General features: G+C 43.6%; 2 protein-coding genes across 6 annotated transcripts in view; one reads left to right on the forward strand and one right to left on the reverse strand.

The window, feature by feature from the left end:
* The window catches only part of tmigd1 (transmembrane and immunoglobulin domain containing 1), a 23,715-nt gene continuing 3,515 nt past the window's right edge, over positions 1 to 20,200 (reverse strand). For 2 of the 4 annotated variants that reach the window (XM_080866285.1, XM_080866283.1), the window contains exons 2-7: positions 19,687 to 19,821; positions 9,434 to 9,518; positions 9,026 to 9,304; positions 1,411 to 1,698; positions 1,175 to 1,278; positions 2 to 1,090 (exon numbers count right to left, since the gene is read on the reverse strand). In XM_080866285.1, coding sequence (XP_080722411.1) covers positions 1,079 to 1,090; positions 1,175 to 1,278; positions 1,411 to 1,698; positions 9,026 to 9,304; positions 9,434 to 9,497 — 747 coding nt within the window. In that variant the 5' untranslated portion in view covers positions 9,498 to 9,518; positions 19,687 to 19,821 and the 3' untranslated portion in view covers positions 2 to 1,078. Of the gene's footprint in view, positions 1,091 to 1,174; positions 1,279 to 1,410; positions 1,699 to 9,025; positions 9,305 to 9,433; positions 9,519 to 10,373; positions 10,510 to 19,682; positions 19,822 to 20,200 lie in introns of those variants that run through there. The other 2 variants (XM_080866284.1, XM_080866286.1) reach the window with 2 other exon arrangements.
* Positions 9,357 to 20,200, forward strand: part of slc47a1 (solute carrier family 47 member 1) — a 26,801-nt gene continuing 15,957 nt past the window's right edge. Inside the window, exons 1-3 of one of the 2 annotated variants that reach the window (XM_080866281.1) lie at positions 9,357 to 9,554; positions 12,963 to 13,169; positions 13,525 to 13,626. In XM_080866281.1, the coding sequence (XP_080722407.1) occupies positions 9,465 to 9,554; positions 12,963 to 13,169; positions 13,525 to 13,626 (399 nt within the window). In that variant the 5' untranslated portion in view covers positions 9,357 to 9,464. The remainder of the gene's footprint in view (positions 9,555 to 12,962; positions 13,170 to 13,524; positions 13,627 to 20,200) is intronic. The other variant, XM_080866282.1, reaches the window with a different exon arrangement.

Consider the following 20,200-nt stretch of genomic DNA (forward strand, 5'->3'; position numbering starts at 1 on the left):
TCGGTGGCTGACTAAATACTTTTTTGCCCCACTGTATCTATATTTTATAATAACCAATAAAAATGATCTTACACACAAAGACAGTTTATATTGCATTGATTACATTGGAAAGATGAGCTTTACTAGCTGCATCATTATTGTTATTAATGTTTCTGAACATATGCAGCTACCATTACCAGACAGTTAGCACAGTGTAAGACAGGAAACATGGGAAACACACTAGTCTGGTTTTAACCAAAGGTAACAGGACATTTAACTGATAAGTTATACCCTGATTGTATAACACATAGAAAAACTAACATACTGTGAGTTTTATGAGTTGATTACAGTTAGACTAACACTACCTAAGTGTTTCACTGAAGTTTCACTCTAAGCTAAACTAGCTAGCTGTTTACATAACAGAAATACACTATATGGACAAAAGCTTTAGGCCACACCTATTAATCTTTAAATTCAGGTGTTTTCAGCCCTGCTGTCACAGGTGTATAACATCAAGCACCTAGCCATGCTGTCTCCCATTACAAATATTTGGGAATGAACATGTTGTGCTAAAGAGCTGAATGTGAGTTTGATCGGATATTTCTATTACAGGAAGTCACTTCCTGAAGTTGTTCTCCATCTAGATAGTACACAGTCAGCTGTAGTATTATTGTACAGTGGAAGTGTTCAGGAGCCACACAATGTAGCAGATCATATGAAGTTACAGTGTAGTGCATGAAAGTCGGCAGTGCTCTGCTCGCTCAGTAACTGCAGAGGTCCAAATGTCCTCTGGCATTAACATCAGCACAAGCTGGGAGCTACATAACGTGAGTTTCCATGGCTGTGCAGCTCCTGTAGGTGTAATGTATATGTAGCCCTGCACTTTTGTCCATATAGTATATATGTATATATATTCATTGTTTATACATTGGGAAGAAAACTTAAATGTAGAATAGATGTATCTCTCATCACATCACAAAATTAAATAGAAGGACACAATAATGGATAATCAGAGTCTTTTACACACAGAGTAGTGGCGTTATCTTCATGGCTTGTCTCGTTTGGTGATGTAGAGAAGACTGGTTATTTTGAGCACAACTTACTTGCAGCACTGTTAAAAGAGATTTAAAATATTAGAAGGTCTGGGTTGTAATCAGTCAGTCTCTGTACTCCACACGTGTATTCTGTGCGTTACCTTTACGATTTTCCTCCACCTTGAAACAACAGCAAGAAGAGCAGTGAGGCCCACAACCACCAGCCCAGCTATCATGGGCCCCAGTGGGAACTTCAGGGTTTTGTCTGTAAAAATGAAGATTAAAACATTAATAACCAAGCCATAATATCATGCACTGATTTTTATAATCCACTTAACAACTTAATGTGGAGATGTGGCTTGGGTAGCATTGCAGAGTGCTGATCTAGTGAGCTCACCTGTTATTGTGACTTGGAAATGCCTGCTGCTACTTCCATACATAGGAGAGTCCACTGTGCATGTGTACATGCCTCCATGCAAGGTTTTCTTCACTTTGCTGGATGTCAGCTGACTTGTTAAGCCATTATTGATCACAGAGAGGCCATCTGCTAGTAGATCCACCAGGCTTCCATTTAGTGACCATGTCACAGAGGAGACAAGTGGATTGGCCCTTGTGTCACACTCCAAGACAAGGTCATCCTCTTCTTCAACTGTAACTTCCACTGTTTCAGAGATATTTGGGGCGACTGAAAAATGATCAGTGCAAATATTAATGCTTGTGAGATTATTGAAGTAATTTTTTCCAGATAGATGCACATCAATGTAACCAACCTAGCAGCTACACTGATTCAAACCGAAATATTCCATGACCAGCCTGCCATTAAAATTTGCACAGGTATGTTGGGTGTGTTTGTATGATTCCATCCCTCCCTCCTCTTAAAATGGAAATTCCCTGTTAAAGTGCTGTTGTCATGCAGGAATGTGACCACAGAACAACTAGTTCAAATCTTTTCAAAAACCCAGATGTCAGTTTACTATAAAAACCCAAACGTTGTACTCATGATCACTGATAATCGTGGACAAATCAGGGCTAGAATAAAGATGGGATGTCTATATGTCAGGTTGGGTATCAGACGCCACCTCTCTGGGGACACCTCAGGCCCTCCAAGGTTTGGAGGCCTATCTCCACCCACCACCACTTCCCCTGCCGGTGGCGGACTCCCTCAGGTGTCGGTGTGTTGGTGGTTCTTTGTGTCTGGGGGTGGGCGTCCGGGTACACACCGGCTCACTCCTTGGCGGCCGCTTGTCGGGGCCTGGGGCCTGGGGCTCGCTCGGGCCCCTTTGGAGGTGGGGTGCCCCCGGCCTCTCGGCCTGGGGCTCGGTCACTCAGGCACAGCTGGGGGCCGGCGGAGCTCACGGGCGCGTCACTGCAACTCCCCCTGACTTCTGCTCCGCGGCTGCTGGGCGAGCTCTCATCTGGGACTCTCCTCAGCTCTTACTGGAACAGTGGCGGGGCTGCCCCTCTGTTGGTCTTCCATGGTCTCTTGTGTTCTGGGGGCCTCTGGATGTCTGGAGTTTTGATCTCCTCCATACCCGCTTCACACCCTGGAGGACGGGGCTGTGGCCCCCCCACACTCCCTAGCAGATCATTACATGGAGAAACCTTTGGAATGCAAGCATGCTGATCCACACAGGTATGCACACATGGGTATTCACAGACGCGGACTAAAGCTTTCTTGGCTGCTGCCTCAAAGCACACTGTGCGCTGTCTATCTTGCGTGCTGCACAATATCGTTTATTATTTAGTAAATATTGATATCTATGACTAGCTAGTTTATTGTGATGGTGCTTTGTTTTCTCTATTATTATGTTGCTCTTTGTTGTTTGCTGTCTCCTCTGTTTGTTTGTTTTTTTTTTTTTTTTTTTTTCTCCATACAGGTGACCCAGGAGTTCTTTTTTTTTTTCTCTCTCTTCCCCCCCCTTCTCACCGTCTCTTCTCCCCTTTGGTTTTCTTTCTTTCTCTCCCCCTCTTTCTCTCATTCATTCCCCCTGTCCTATTTATTAAAAAAAAAAAAAAAAAAAAAAAAAAAAGACAAAGGATGAACTGAAGCTCTGCCATCACATAATGTCGCATACTGCTGTTTCTGATGTCATTTAAAAAAAAAAAAAAAAAAAAAAAAAATAGAATAAAGATGGGATCGTGGTCAGTTCCTTCCAGTCACGCTTCCTGCAAGTCCACTTGAATGGTCCATGCGTAGTTTGGTGTTCTCCATGGTCGAGACTAGTCACTCCACTCCGAGTGGGCACGAGGACTACTAGTATAATATGTTAAAGATCTACATATTGTGGTGCTGTACTTTTTCCCTGAGATCAGTGAAAAATATATGAACTAACAGGTAACGAACCCTACTTTGGTTGGTCCTTTAGTTTAAAACCTGTTAAATGCTAATGACCCCAGTACTGGGGGCAAGATGGAAAACATCAGGTTTCACGAGATGTGCCGCCACATTTGTTTTTTAAAATATAAACATCTGTGGCATCCACAGAAAAATCAAAATGTTTTGTGAGCTCAAGGCTCAAAAACATTTTCTACGATCACCAAACACAGCTAAAACAACATATAATTAAAGAGCAAGTAGACATGTAGCAAAACTGCATGTTTCATCACGCTCCAACCAAAGTTCTCTGAACCAGCAGCAAAACAAGACCAAAATTATGCATCCCACTTGAAAAACATGATGAATTTTGTCCTACCTTTGCTTTCTTTCTTTCAAAACAAATCCACATAAAAATGCATTTCCTGAATACTTCCATCTTTCAATGTGCTTTGTGTTCTGTCTTATTTGCTTGTTTACACACAGATAAATTACAGCCTATGGCAGCATATTTTCTTCTATATTCTGTTTTATAGAATATAACCCCTCCGTGTCCAGGATGTGCACATCAGCATCACTGACAGGGTGGCTGCTGGCCTGTAGGTCTAAACAGACTGCAGAGTCCTGGCCTGATGAGGTAGCTTTTCTGTGTTGTGTCATCAGCTTAGAGGTTGTTTGATTTCACTGATGTATAATTTTACAAAAATGCTCCTTGTACTTAAACACATAGACTAGATCCTTGGGGTGGAGCAATTTTCTGACGTAGCATGTTTTTTGGTTTGAAAGCCACAGAGACGCATTGTTTAGAGAAAATGTGTCTCAGGATCACCAAAAGGTTTTCGTTTAGGCATGGGTTGTAATTCTCTCCTCAAGTATTCTTTAGGTGGCTTCCTGGCTGGTCAAATGTCCAACTGGGAATGTCACATCTACCCAGGGCCATTTTGATATGATGTTCTTCTGCTGCCCTACCCGGCATGTTTGCGAGGATGTCGTTCGCTCTGTGTTGTAGTGTCCTGATGACAACCTGTTTATGCTCCAGAGTATGATGACAATCCAACCTTGAATACTGATACATATTAAAGATAGTGGTGCAACGGATCCAAAATCTCACGGTTCGGATCGGATCACAGTTTTAAGTCATGGATCGGATAAATTTTCGGATCAGCAAAAAAAGACAAAAAGACAAAACTTTAACTCGCCATTTACTTATTTAAGTATTTTTTGGCTATTAAAAAACATTCAACTCAAGACTCATTCCACGCAATTATATAAAAACAAATTAAGGTGCAATATAGGGCAGTACAGGGCTTTGTATTTACCACTCCACTGTGATATAATGAGCAGTCACGGTCACGAAGCTTTCCGTTGCCCTGGAGGTCCACCCATTTGTAGTTAGGGCAACAGAAGATGCCTGGAACAGTTCAGGCATAACTTTAGACTTTTCCTGCTCATACATGCTTGGAACGATCTTGTCACTGAAGTGGACGCGCAACGGGATATCATAGCGTGGCTCAAGCATGTTCATCATAGTTTAAACCCCCTTTTTTGCACAACGGAATACGGCCTTATAATAGTTTTAGCCCGGTCGGACTGGGCAGCAAAGGGCTGCTTAAATGCTGGAAACTCCTCTGCTCCTCCACTTGGACTGCTAGCGCTGGCCATTACTATGGCTTGACAGACTGACCACGCACACCATACACATACAGTGATCCGTTGCCCCACTATTTAAAGATCATAAAACTGAACTCAGTCAGTCAGTGTGATAGTTTTGGTCATTATGCAGTTATATTGTTTCTGATTCCTAACTTGGCTAAATAATTTCAAATTCATCTAAAAGTGATTCAGTATTGGCTGGGAGTATTAATATATAAATACAATAAACAGATCAGATCAGAATTTTTTTTTTTTTTTTGTGTCCCGTTTGGATCTTTAGCCATCAGAATTGTTGTCTTAATGCCAAGAAAGATGCCAAGCGGATTTATTTTGCCAAGTGGATCATCATGACCTTGCCATATTGGTCCATTTGATTGACCTTTATTATAATTATGAATTTATTTTATTTTCGGATGCTACAAACAGGACAGACATGACTGGGGGATAGGACAGGGAGAAAGAATGAAAGAAAGAGAGGGAGAGAAACAAAAAAAGAGGGGAGAAGAGAGGGTGAGAAGGGGGGGAAGAAAGAAAGAAAAACAAACAAAACACCTGGATCACCTGTATGGAGAAAAAAAAACAGAAGAGAAAGCAAACAAAAAAAAGAGCAACATCACCATCACAATAAACTAGCTAGCAGTAGATAACAGTAGATACTGAATATTAAACGCTATTGTGCAGCACGCAAGAAAGGCAGCGCACAATGTGCTTTGAGGCAGCAGCCAAGAAGGGTGTAGTCCGCGTCTGTGAACACCCGTGTGTACACCTGTGTGCACACCTGTGTGGATCAGCATGCTTGTATTACAAAGGTTTCTCCATGTAACGATCTGCTAGGGAGTGTGGGGAGCCATAGCCCCGTCCCCCAGGGTATGAAGCAGGTATGGAGGAGATCCAGGCCCCAGATATCCAGAGGCCCCAGAGTACAAGGACCCGAGGAGGACCACCAAAATGGGGGGAACCGTGCCACCGTCCCGGGAAGAGCTGAGTAGAGCCCCAAACGAGAGGTCACCCAGCAGCTACGGAGCAGAGGCCAGAGGGGGTTGCAGTGGCGTGCCCGCGGGCTCTGCCGGCAGCCAGCTGTGCCAAAGAGGACCGAGCTTCAGGCCCAGAGGCCAGAGGCCTGAGGGCACCCCACCCCCCGGAAGGGGCTCAGCCCAGCCCCAGTTGACAAGAACCACCAACACACCAACGTCTGAGGGCATCAGCCACCGGCAGGGAGTGTGGTGAGGGGAGATAGGCCTCCGTACTTAGGAGGGCCTGAGATGTACCCAGAGAGGTTGAGTCTAAGACCCAACCTGACATATAGACACAGACGAACAGGCGCACGCGGACACAAACGTGCATTCCCAGCCCCATATACACAACCAAATACTCGGCACTCACCCAACGTGTAGACAGACACAAATAGACACTGCACAGATAGTCACACTCCCCAAACATACTCTATATCCCAGGTCCAGGTACCTCCGCCCCCAGAGGGGCAAGCCGCACCTAGACCCAGGAGATGTTACCCTTCTCTCTGGGGTGGAGGCAAGTGGACCACCTCCTTATCTGCAGTAGCCGGGAGGCCCCGCATCCCGGACCCCAATCTGATGGCCAGCACCTCCTCCCAGCCCCCCAGCCCTGACGGCTAACAGAACCGGGCTGAGTGAAGACCCCAAACCTCCCTACGCCCGCTCATATGTAGTGTTGCTGTGTGCTGTTCTAAAGTGCATTTAAAACATCAGAGAGCAGCACGGCTCCTCCCGAAAACCTTTAGTGTCTATATGCATTTAAAATTGAGGGTAGGGCACCAGCGCCAGAGGTGGGTTGGAGTACACCGACCATCCTCTGGATGCAGTAAAACGTGCCCACCCCCAAGGCCCTATATGTATGTGTTATGTGAGAGTGTGAGTAATGTGGATGTCTAGGTTGCAGAATAAAATTGAGGCACAGGCGGCCAGAAGGGGACAGAGGGGGAATGCCTCCCCTGCACCCTGGTGACATACCTGCACCCCAAGCCCTACGTGTGTGGGTGGGTGTGGTAGAGCGGGAATAGGGAGGCAGCTGAGGATGGGGAGGGAAGAAAGGGAGGGGCAAGCGGCCCCTCCCTGGGGCCAGCTCCCCTGCTGACCCCAGTAGGCACCCCCACACTCTGGAACCCACCAGGGCAAGGGGGCCCAGGCCCATCCGGACTGGGGCCCGCAGCAGCAGCACCGCCCAGCCCCAAGACAATAGACACCCAGGCTGAGTTCATTCTCTACCTCTCCTATATCTCTCCCCCACCTGCAGTGAGGTGGGGTGCAGTGAGCTCCTGTAGAGAGGAGACCACCTGCAAAGATATAACAACCTCCCCACCAGTTAGAGAGCCCCCTAGTTGGGCCGATGCACCAGAGGTCCCCTGCACTGGGGCTGAGCCCCCCTGCACCCACCCGCCCACAGCTCCGGCAACACAACAGCCAGGACTCAAGCCCCCAAGGCCCAGCCAGCACCCCAGACCGGGGGCGGAGCACCCCCAGACCCCCAAGCCTCCGCGCCCGTCCCGGACCTACCCAGGGGCAGCCAGGCTACCAGGCCAGTAACCAACGTCCGCCAGCACAGACCCTCCCCCATCTCCGCTGTACGCAGCCACAAGGAAAACACCATCTAAGAGCCATCAGGGCCCCTACCCAGGTCATGGCCACATCCCCCGGGTTAGGCCCTCCAGGGAAAACGTCCCTAGGGACTCCCCAGACGCCGTAAGGCCGTCCCTACCCCCATATCAACCACAATAGTGAAGGCAGGACCAAACCATGACCCCCCCGCCCAGCAAGCATACTAAAGGGGAGGCTGGAATGTTACATTTCAGACACTTTGATAAGTCTTCACATATCTCACGCCAAAACTTCTGAACTGGTGGACAGAACCAAAGAGCGTGGATGTAATTGTCCGGTGTGTTTGCTGTGCAGTGTGAGCAGTTGTTGGAAGGCGTATTCATAATTTACCGTGTTCATAATTTTGCAGGCGAAGTCTTTGTACTGAGAATGTATTCTTTTTATTAATAATTTCATTTAATTCTAGTTTTGTCTTGCATATTTTGTTTAATATTTCTTGATCTTGTTGTGACACATAGGCTTTTTCTAAGAATTTGATGTTTTTTTCTAGTTCCTGAATATTTTTGTTTTCTTCTTTCTTCTTATGTGATGAGAAAGAGATTATTTTACTTCTCATCACGGCTTTCCCTGCTTCCCAGAGGACAGATGCTGATGTTCCTGGAATGTCATTAAAGCCTAAGTATAGAGTCCATTCTTTTTTAAAGTATTTGATAAACTCTTCGTCTTTGGGCAGTGATGTATTAAATCTCCAGTTTTTACTTGGTGTAGTATTATTCTTCTGTATTAGTGTTAAAGATACAGGAGCATGATCACTGACAGCTATAGGATGAATCTCATTGTCTGAAATGTTACTTAGCAGTGAGCTGCTGACCAGAAAACAATCCAGACGAGAGTAGGAGTGATGGACATGTGAGAAGAAAGAATATTCCTTACTGTTGGGGTGAAGGGAGCGCCATGCATCGCAAAGACCAAAGTCGCTCATATACTGTTTGATTATATTTGTGGACTGCCAATTACGCTGAGTTCCTGCTGTATTGAGCCTATACATTTCTTCATTTAGTCCCAGGTTGAGGTCTCCCCCAAGAACAATTGTGCAGTCTAGGTGTTCGGAGAGTGTACTAAAAAAACCATGGAAGAATGAGGGGTCATCAACATTTGGACCATATATACTTACAATACATAGCTTTTGGTTAAGTATAGATAGTTTGACGATTAGGAATCTGCCCTCTGGATCTATAACTGTATCGAGTACTATGAAATTAATATTTTTATGTATTAGAATTGCTACTCCTCTTTGTCTAGAATTATAACAGGCTGAGAACACATTAGGAAACTCAGGTGTTTTAAGTTTATTCAAACCTGTGACAGGCATGTGGATCTCTTGTAATAAAACAACGTCTGCCTGTAATTTTTTAAGAATTCTGATCTGTATAAAAAAAAATTACAGATTAGAATTCTTTAAGGGGACTTACATGTGACATTCAGGGTGACAGAGACTTGATCTGTGGAATTGCCTTTTTGGTGGCAAGTGAACTTGGCACCATTATCTTCATAGGTTGGTGTGACACACAGACTGCTGCGATTCTTGTTGTTCCCTTCCTTCAGAAGAACTGCTGCATCATTCCTCAGCCAGACCAGCTCTTCTTCAGCTTTAGTAACACCAAGCGTACAAACCAGCGATACAGGGTCATTGAGCTTTACCTGTATAACACCCTCATCGTTGAATGCAGGTTTAGACTGGATATTAATGCCTTTAGGATGGGGAAGAAAAGGAAGTTGAGTAAGATCGGGGGAGTAAATCTTGACAATATAAATAGTGACAAGAAAACTGATTGAGATACATTCCCTGTGACCAGGTCTTTCTAAAACAACAAACTTACCTAAAACGTGCACTGCATAGAGGACGAGGAAATGGAAAACTGCGGTTCTGAGGATAAACTTCATTTTGCTTTGCCTTCAATGAACCTGGAGGAAAGGAAGAGATCATTAGAAAAAGCACTGGTATGCAATTCATTTACAATTTTAAGCTAAAGCATTACAAGTTTTTTCAGATGTGGCATACCACCAGACACCGCATTCTGTTGTGTTCTTCATCGAGAGCTAGTAAGACCTCTAACCATTTACTTAACAGGACAAACAACAAACCAAAAATACGTTAAACATTAGTCTCTCGGAATTTTAGCCTCAGATTAAATTTACATTCCAGACAAAAGTGCAAACATTTTCTCCTCTGCACTTCTAAAAAAAGAGAAAGCCATCAAAAAACATTCAACTTATTTATCCTTCTGTAACCTTAAAAAAAAATAACTACCTGATCTGAATGACCTGAAAATGTCTGTGTTACACAGGTTTTAAGCAGATGAGCTGCTGTGTTAAACTGTTGACTGGCTGTACATTTACAAACCTGGTTTAAAAATCAGCTAGCATCAAAATATCTCAAAATCCGTCCACAGAAAAAAAAGGGATTTTTCTGATTTAAGTTTAAATCAGACTATTTCCAACTCTGGCAACCAGAACTTTATGACTCAGAAAGGAAACACATTTGTTTAAAAATACTTTTTTTTCAGCATTTGTTAGATATTAAGGACAGCATTAAAAATCCTAAAAAAAACCTCTCCGGATTTAAAACTATAAGAAAGATTTTAGGAATTATACTATATATATATATATATATATATATATATATATATATATATATATATATATATATATATATATATATATATATATATATATATATATATATATATATATATATATATATATATATATATATATGTATGTATGTTTCGCATTCTGAGATGAGTTAGACGAATTTACCTGATGAAGCTCGTATCTTGTCTGTGTTACATGAGGGTATGAATGACTGTTTTAACCTGGATCAGCTCCTAGTCCATACTTCGCAGGTCCCTTTTTATAACTACCGTCTCGTTCAAAATGCCTTTCTTATAATAGTATTTGCCTTCATGTCAACACCCTTTAAATCCTCCCACCCATGACTTTTTTCCATCTTTTATTGTGGACACTTTTAACACAAGGAAAACCTTTATTGGCTGTAGCCATTACAATGGCACTAAAAGTAAACTGGGTGTGTGTGCCAAGTTAAAAAACACCCTTTTTAATAGTTAAATTTTTATTTTATCACAAACCCTTAAAATCAATGGTTGGAGGGATTCAAAATTAAATTAAAATTCTTTAAAATCAGTGTACTTCTACACATTTATTTATGAAGCAAGTTACAATGGAAGCCCATTAATTATTTCTAATACTATAAAATAATACAAAATATATAAATTACTTATACATTAAATTTGTGTGTGTCCTTGAAAAGGAGCGGAAGGCATTGTTATTTTGCTGTGGGAAAAGGGATAAATGTAACTATAGTGTTTGTGGATTTACTTCCTTGTCAATTTTCCTGCCTTTCCTGTTAATGTCAGATGAGTGACGGTAAACGCAGATCAGTGCAATGGAAGTTTGTGAGTATATAAAAACATGTAAGAATTTTTTTTTTTCTAAAAACCTAACAAATGTTAATGAGACGTGACGTGAAATTTGAACTGTAACAGAAATTTCAAAGACATGGGTTTACTGCTCTGTAACATGCTAATAATTCAGGGTTGCCCTAAGTTTTTTTTTTAAAATCAGCATTTCTGAACCAACTGCTGGACCGACAACAACAAAAATGTGCTAATTTAATGAGCATTTGTGAGGAATGCAAATAATGTTACTACCCTTACTGATAGCTTGTGAAATATGCTTGGCTAAACTTTGCTTCAAAATTTTCCACTGTTTGCTGAGGCATAGATTCTGATGCTTCAGCAATTAAATTTGTTAAGTCACAGTGCTGTGCATGCAATGTTTGACTCCAGGTGGAGTAGACGTCTAAAAGTAGCTTTAAAGCAAGACCTGCAGCGGACACACTACGCCTAGTTATTACTTTACATCAGAAATAAATCAGAAATCAAATTTGAAGCAGGAAAAAGGCCAGCTTCCTCTCCCTTTTATTCTTGCGACTTAGCACATATGCTAAAGTGCAAGTTGTAATAATAACCATCGCCTTCACGTTTGGACCGTCTTCATTCATCTATTTCACCACTGCCAATGCTGTACTTTTTAATCTATGACAGATTTCTGCGCTCGCTCTTTAAGAAAGCCTTATGTGATCACACAAAGATCAAAGGTTAGCTGCAATTCCAACACAAACAGAGGTGTAAAAAGACACTCTTTATGATGCTGTTGCACAATTGACTGGATCGCACACTATGGACAGGAAACTCTTTCTATCCATGTGCAGGCACACACACACACACACACACACACACACACACACACACACACACACACACACACACACACACACACACACACACACACACACACACACACACACTTTTCAGCTCTACTGTGTAAACTAATTCTTTAACTTCTGACTGAGCCCATGGCCAGGTTAAAATCAGTTTGATCAAGTGGACATGATATGTATTAGGTGTTCATTTCCACACTGTGCCTTTTTGGAGTTTCAGTGATTAAATCACCATCAGTCGTCAGGCAATTCATTAACATATAAATGTAAGTTTATAGGATTTACAGGTCCCCATGTGTTGTGAGAGGTGGTCTATTCTCAATAGTCAGTCGACTATAAAGACTATAAAGTCAAGTTATCTGTAAATGCTTGTGAGTAAATGTTTGAGTTGTAGAGCGGTCGGGTTTTTGTGCTCATGTGACTTTGTTGATTTATGTGACACGAGGAAGGACAACTCCAAAAATCATTAGTCAAAGTCCATTCAGAGGGAGCTACAATCAATGGCTAATACCAGCACACACAAACACAAACAGCATGACTGCCCTGCACCAATTACTCAAAGCCTGCAGATCAGATGCCATCAAAATTCCTTGTATACACTGAAAAACAAGGCATTCCTCATCAGATTACCACTGAGCCCTGCAAGACCACTCAAACGCGCAAGTAAACCCACACGACAAAATATGCCATGTAACATATTCACAAAGCACGCAGTCGTACACTGCACACAGAGCAAATACTCAAACACGTTGCATTCCCTCCCCCAACTTCAAGACACGTTTGTCAGCCCTGTTTTGATCCTTGTATCAGAAAGGTCTTCTGTTCTTTTCCAAAACCTCTCCAGCCGTCACCTCCCATGTTTATTTTCTCTATTTTGTTTAATCTGTTGTTTCCACCACCACATCCCAAAACCACATAATTTAATCAATAACTTCTAAGAAGTGCATGTGTCGCACTTCTAAACCCAGATAGGCCAATTGCCCCTCTTACCCTTGCACTCTCTTACCCCACTCCCTCCCTGCCACTCTCGCTCCCTCCCACCAGTGCTTTCTAACTTTTCTCTCTCCTCTCTCCCGTCTGTATTCTCTTTCTGGGTTTGAATGGAGAAGCTGGATTCACCGGAACCAGCACACCCCTTGCCCGGTGCAGGGCCCGTTGCTGAGGTTTCTGTTGCTAAGACGGCAGGGGCTGTGGAAGACGAGGGTGCATCATGGGTGAGATCCAAACTCTTTGAGTGTAGTTGCATGAAACGCTTGTTGCCGCAGGCTTACAGAGAAGAACTCTACCAAGTGTTACGACTCACAGGCCCACTGGTAAGTAGCAGAAAGTGGTCTTCTTTTTCTTCTTTTCCTTTTTAGTTGGGGGATCCCATGATTATAATACGCACAGTCAGCACACTCCTGCAGTGCAGAATTACTGTTTTTAGTGCAGGTTTACATAATGTAGTGAAACTAGTCACTATTTCTCAAATAAAACTGAATATACTGCATGCCTAAGAAAAAATGTTGTCTATACTGACTGAATATTAATGCAGACAAGTCTGTGCCTTGTGATTTCACAACACTGCTTTGCCAAGTACTGACAAGTCCCCTGGACACAGTTAATGGCAATAAATCACTGTGCTTTCACCGTACCAGCAAATTATTAAAGTCCTGCTTGTTTCTACAGCTGCTGTCGCGGATTCTGAACTTCCTCCTGTCATTTGTTATCACCATATTCTGTGGTCACATTAGCAATGCAGCACTGGCTGGATATGCACTGGCCTCAGCGGTACGTACTGTACTCCTTTTCAGAACAGTTTATTTTAGCACCACTGCTTTGTCTGCTTCTTGTGGGTTGTTATGGTAGCGCAATAAGACCACTTTCTCTCTAAATTGTTTGTCTTTTTGCATACTGGAGGTGATGCAGGTTTGCCTGAATGTACTGGTATGTGTAAAATACAGTGCAGGTCTACATCTCAGCTGAGTGACATAGCCAAGCAGCAACCTCTGTGGATGAGTAGCCACTATGGATGGCTCCATAAGCAATTCAATTCACCAAAATTAACCAAATTTAAAAACAATATGGTAAAAAAAACCAAAAACAAAACTTTGTAGCTTATGCATCTTTTCAGAACAACTATACAGGAACTTTATTATAACTTATTTGCAAAGCAGAAATTCAACTACTATTTTGTTTATTGAGTGCAACAGAAGAGACAAATCCACGTGGTGAAACAAAGAGCAGCAACATAGCTAATAACTCTTATTACTATAGTGGTTTCTATAGTTAGTTATATGAGAAGTGAGAAAAGAAAAGGAAAATCAGAACCACTGATGCATGCAGTGAAGGGATCCAGTGGCTCTGTTACGCCGTGAGGTCCTGTTACAGGTATGAGTTGGGTCCAGTTGTCACCTCAGAGGGAAGGGACACTGCAAATTAATTTAAAAACAAACAACAAAAAACAAACAAACTGGCGGTTGCCAAGGCTACCCCTCAGCCTCCTAGTAGATGTGACAAGTGGTCTAAATGGTATAAATCTGAAAATCCTAGGAAAGGACCTATAACCTTGAGGTCGAGGTCACCAGGATTCAAAATCATCCAAGATTTTTCGTAGATACGTCTAAGATATGAATTTGAAACTCCTGGTCACCTCATTCTCGAGTTATTGTATTTACAAACTTGGGTGTTGACGCTGCCTTCCCACCTGCCCAGCGAGTGGATAAAAATATCTCATCAGCCTTTTACAGCTGAGGGGTAAAAAATACTGAGTTACTGGGTTTAGCCTGTTAAGCAACATTTCTAGCCTGTTCCTACGTACACAAGGCATGAAGGGTTGATGAATGGTTCCTTAAGGCAAAACTTTAATTTGTGATAGGCTTTAATTGTACTTATTCATAATGTTAATGAACAGCCTACTTACAGTTCTGACTGCACTTAGAGGGCAAACACTTCACTTTAAGCTTTTTGGGGTTCACTTTTTTTTTTTTTTTTGCCTGTCCTGTTTGGCTCTTTTGCCATCAGAATTATTGTCTAAAGGTGAAGAAAGATGCCCAATGGATTTACTTTACCAAATAGACCATCCCAGCCTTGCCGTAATGGTCTATTTGATTCACCTTTTATTATTTATTTTATTTTATTTTCACTTGCTAAATACGGGACAGACTTGACTGGGGAAAAGAAAGGGGAGAAAGAAAGAGGGAAAGAAAAACAGTGGAGAAGAGGGACGGGGATAAAGTGCAAAAAACAAAAACCAACAAAATAAGCAGACAAAAAATACATATATCAATCACCTGGATCACCTGTTGAGAAAGAAAAAAGAGAAAACAAGCAGAAGAAAAAAAAAGAGCAACACAATAAACAACATCACGATGATCTATGGGAATATAACAGTAAATACTAAATATTAAACACTACTGTGTAGCACGTAAGATCGACAGCGCACAGTGTGCTTAGAGGTAGGAGCCAAAAAGGGTGTAGTTTGTGTGGGTGAGCACCTGTGTGTACACCTGTGAGCATGAGCGCGCTTGTATTTAAAAGGTTCCTACATGTAATGATCTGTTAGAGCAGCGGTCCCCAACCCCCGGGCCTCGGGCCGCGAGAGTTGAGGCTCAGGTGTGAAATGTATGGTTTTCAGGGTTTTTATCGGTTTTCAGCGTTATTTTGTTATCGTTTTTATCGTTTACTCGGTTTTCCTGGGTCTTTTCACGTGTGTTATGAATAAATCTTCTTTTTTTCAGTACCGGTACTAGTTTTGTTTTGTTGTATTTATCTGTGACACCTGAAAATATTGTTGGTCATAAACCGGTCCGTGGCGCAAAAAAGGTTGGGGACCGCTGTGTTAGAGGGTGTGGGGAGCCACAGCCCCGTCCTCCAGGGCATGAAGCAGGTATGGAGGAGATCAAAACTCCAGACATCCAGAGGCCCCCAGAACACAAGAGACCAAGGAAGACCAACAGAGGGGCAGCCGCGCCACTATCCCAGAAAGAGCTGAGGAGAGCCCCAGATGAGGGCTCACTCAGCAGCCGCGGAGCAGAAGCCAGGGGGGGGTTGCAGTGACATGCCCGTGAGCTCTGTCGGCAGCCAGCTGTGCCAGAGTGACCGAGCCCCAGGCTGAGAGGCTGAGGGCACCCCACCCCGGAAGTGGCCGAGCGAGCCCCAGGCTCCAGGCCCCGACAAGCAGCCACCCGGAGTGAGCCAGTGTGTACCTGGACGCCCATCCTTGGACACAAACAACCACCAATGCACCGATGTCTGAGGGAGTCCGCCACTGGCAGGGGAAGGGGTGGGGGGAGATAGGCCTCCATACCTTGGAGGTCCTGAGATGTCCCCAGAGAGGTTTCATCTGATACCCAACCTGACATATAGACACAGACATACAGGCACACACAGATACAAACATCCATTCCCACCCTCATGCTCTCATATGCAATTACTCAACACTCACCCAACGTGGAGACAGACATAAAGAGACGCTGTACACACGATCACACTCCCCAAGCGTACTCTATACCCCAGGTCTAGGTACCCTTGCCCCTGGAGGGGGAAACTGCACCCAGACCCAGGTAGTGTTACCCTTTTCCCTGGGGTGGAGAGAAGCAGACTGCCCCGACTCGGCAGCAGCAGGGAGGCCCCACATTCCAGACCCCAATTGGATGACCAGCTCCTCCTCCTAGCCCCCCCCGCTCCAGCAGGCTGCAGAGAACGGGGGTGTGTGAAGACTCCAAACCTCCCTCCACCCGCTCATATGTAGTGTTGATGCATGTGTGTTCTAAGGTGCATTTAAAACGCAGGAGGACATGGAGCTACCTGCTAGAGAGCAGCAGGTAAGCGCATAGCCCCTCCTGATAGCCCTCAATGTCTACATGTATTTAAAATTGAGAGGTGTGCAACGACGCCAGGGGTGAGGTGTACACCCTGATGGTAATTTGGAGTCCGTGTAGCGTGCCCACCCCTAAGATCCTATATGTATGTGTAATGAGAGTGTGAGTAATGTGAATGTCTAAGTTGTTGGATAAAACTGAGGCACAGGCAGCCAGAAGGGGACAGATGGGGGGGGGTGCCTCCCCTGCACCCTGGTGACACACCTTTACCCCAAGGCCCTGCATGTGTGGGTGATTGTGGTGGAGCGGGAAGAGGGAGGCAGCTGGAGATGGGGAGGGAAGGAAGGGAGGGGTAAGTGACCCCTCCCTGGGGCCAGCTCCCCCGCTGACCCCAGTAGGCACCCCCATTGTCTGCAACCTGCCAGGGAAAGGGGGCCCAGGCCCATCCGGACCGGGGCCCAGTTCAGCAGCACCGCCTGGCCCCACAGAGCCCGGGACAGCCCACCCGACCCCACCACAGAGAAAACTGCACCCACCCCGTCATCCACTCATCTTCCAGACTACACAAGACAATAGACGCCCAGGCTGAGAGCTTCCTCACCTCTCCTATATCTCCCCCTCCTGCAGAGTGAGTTCCTGAAGAGAGGAGACCTCCTGCAAGATGTAACAGCCTCCCCCACCAGTTGAAGAGCCCCCCAGATGGCTTGATGCACTGGCGGCACCCTGCGCCAGGGCTGGGCCCCCATACACCCACCCGCCCACAACCCCGGCAACACACCAACCAGGACCCAAGCCCCCAAGGCCCAGCCAGGGCCCCAGCCCAGAGACGGGGTTCACTTTAACATGTTAACCATTTTGTAATTTAGAGCACTACCCTGGGCTAAAAGTTGATGTTGGGTTGTTTTGGCTGTCGTGTGCACAACCTTTCTGACTGTAATTGAAACCTTTTCAGTTTGAGATGGCGAGGCACTAGTTGGATATTGAGTTTCTGAATGTGGCTTGTTGCACATTTAACCCTTGTGTGGTGTTCATATTTTTGTTACTCAGCCAGTGTTCATGGGTCTGGTGGACCCGCTAGAGTTTTGGCTTTCCAAATTAACACTATCAAACAATTTTATGTTAAATTACTGAACAGATGTTTACTTCATCCCAATTACAAGACATATGAACAGCAAACATGGTTAATTTTTTCCCTTTACCTTTGTTAGATCACATTTATGAATTAATGTGCTCCTCTTTTGTTTTTAGTTTTTTTTTTTATAAAATGTTATAAAAAAAATAAATCAGTTATAATCAAGTGGAGTGAGTGGAAAGACACAACACATTTACACGTGAAGCAATATGTTCCACAACTAAATGGGATCAGCTGCTCATCAATGGTGACATTAGGCCCAGGGTTGTAAAACAGGGGAGGTGGTGCACACACTTATCCCACACTGTCCTGATGGCAGCTAGCTTGTCTCTTTGCCGTCGAGCTGGTCTGTCATCTCGGTTATCAAAACGGATAATCCTGGAGATTTTGTGGAAGTTTTCCAGAGACATTGATGCACGGAAAGGTTCTTGCTGGTTTCTGCATCCCACAGGGATTCTGTGGATTGCCCTTTGGACCTGAAAACTCCTGCAAGGATAAGAACCCCAAAGTAGGCCTTTGGGGTTCTTAGATGAATTTGGTCCATCTCCTTCGACCTCTCTCCAAAAAAACACCTTCCTTCTAGATTACTGCAATCCAGAATAATTTTCTGGATGGAATCTGGGATGAAAAGCTCAAATGAAGACTTGATGTCCTGCACATGAGTAACTGTCAGCCGTGTTGGCCCTGGCTTATCCCAGTAACAGCTCTGTAGGGTGGCTCATTTCTTGGGCAAGAAGACCATTCAATTTCACCAGTTATTGACATCCATGTTTCTTCACTTGCTGTCTGGTGGGCTTGTTCTGGTCCTGGAGCTGGCTGCAGATGGGGTACTCGTCTTCGTTTTGTTACTAAATGGTGCTCAACCTCATCCTCTTCTTCAAAGTCACTGTCAGACTCTGAATTTTCAGAAATGTGAAATATTCTGAAACCTCTTTGTCAACATCATCATCCAAAGCCCCTCTCTCTTCCAAAATCAATTGGATGGCCCTCGCAGCAGATAATCTTTTGCCATCTTGATCAGTTGGGATAAAGAACCACACTGGCAAAGTCTTATTTATAGTATTATGCCCCTAATTTGCAGGAGGGACAGGGTATGAGAAAATAAAATTTGGATCCCTCAAGAAAGAGGGTAAAATGTGCAGGAATGTCAGAGCAGACGGTGTTGATAGTTGAATTTTCAACAATGTTGCAACTTTGTGCGGAGCAGGAGGGGAAGAAAACACTATCAGCAGCACCAGAAAGGAGGAAGACAGAGTGTGGGAACACAGGACCTACACTTTCAACACTTTTATTAGACCTGGGTCCAGTGGACCCAAACACCTTGTATGTAATGTAAATGCGTGGGGGGAGGTACAGTATGAGGTCATTGAAAATTAGTTTGGATTTATGTTCTTCACAGAAAATAAGCCAAAGCCAATGAATTTCAGGTTGAAAAAATAATTAATTGTTTAATTTTTCTTTTGAAAAAAACTGAAAATGGGTCTCACAGACCAGAACACCATACAAGGGTTAAAACACAACTGAATGAAATATTTAGAAAATTCAAACTTCTACTAAGCACTGGTTAATATCAACTAATGAATCATGTACATTCTCTTAGGAGGGGCTGTCGCCTGTACTCTAACTGAAAAACAACGTTGTTAAGGAAACAAGCACAATAGCATACCAAATCTAGTTATTATCAAAAACAAAATCTCATGCGTTTATGAATTTTAAGAATGCACATAAAAGTGATACTGTAAAATATTAGATTGATCTTATTAAAAAAGTGTTTTAAAGTCGACTAACTGCGCTACAAAAACAAAACCCCAGTAGGTCATGTCACTGTCCGAGGTGCTGAAGCGGCAAGGAGATGGGCAAAGAGTAACCAGCCAAGAAAAATATCTACTTACTCACCTGTCCTTGCAGAAGAAGGACTTTGCCTTATCCTTCATTGTAGCTCCAGCTCTCGTGTAACAGAGGATGCCTTTATCAAGTGGACAGGAGACAGGTGTTTCCTTTCTAGCTTTTCGTGCAGGAACAAGTTGTTATCTGGTCCAAAGCAGAAGCAAAACTCAATCATCCACCTCAGTGATAGTGCTGTCCTTTCAGCTCAAATGCTAAAGCTTGTTGAACTTGCTTCGATGAATTAATGAATACTTCCTTGTATTCTCAGGGATGTCAAACTCATTTTACATCATAGGCCAAATACACCACACTTTGATTTTAAGTAGGTCAAACCAGTGACGCTGCACTTTCTTTCAGTGTAAAGACATTTAACTATACATTTAATCCCCGAGATATCCTAATGTAAGAAAAAGAAGTGCAATTTCAACAGTATGTGTCAGTTTTCCTACATAACAGAGAAATGCTGGTGTAGTAAATGAAAGCACAAATTTTTGGATTGAAATGGAAAAAAACAAATGTGTAA

Source organism: Rhamphochromis sp. 'chilingali' (assembly GCF_963969265.1).
Source record: "Rhamphochromis sp. 'chilingali' genome assembly, chromosome: 19".
In the NCBI taxonomy this organism is placed as follows: Eukaryota; Metazoa; Chordata; class Actinopteri; order Cichliformes; family Cichlidae; genus Rhamphochromis; species Rhamphochromis sp. 'chilingali'.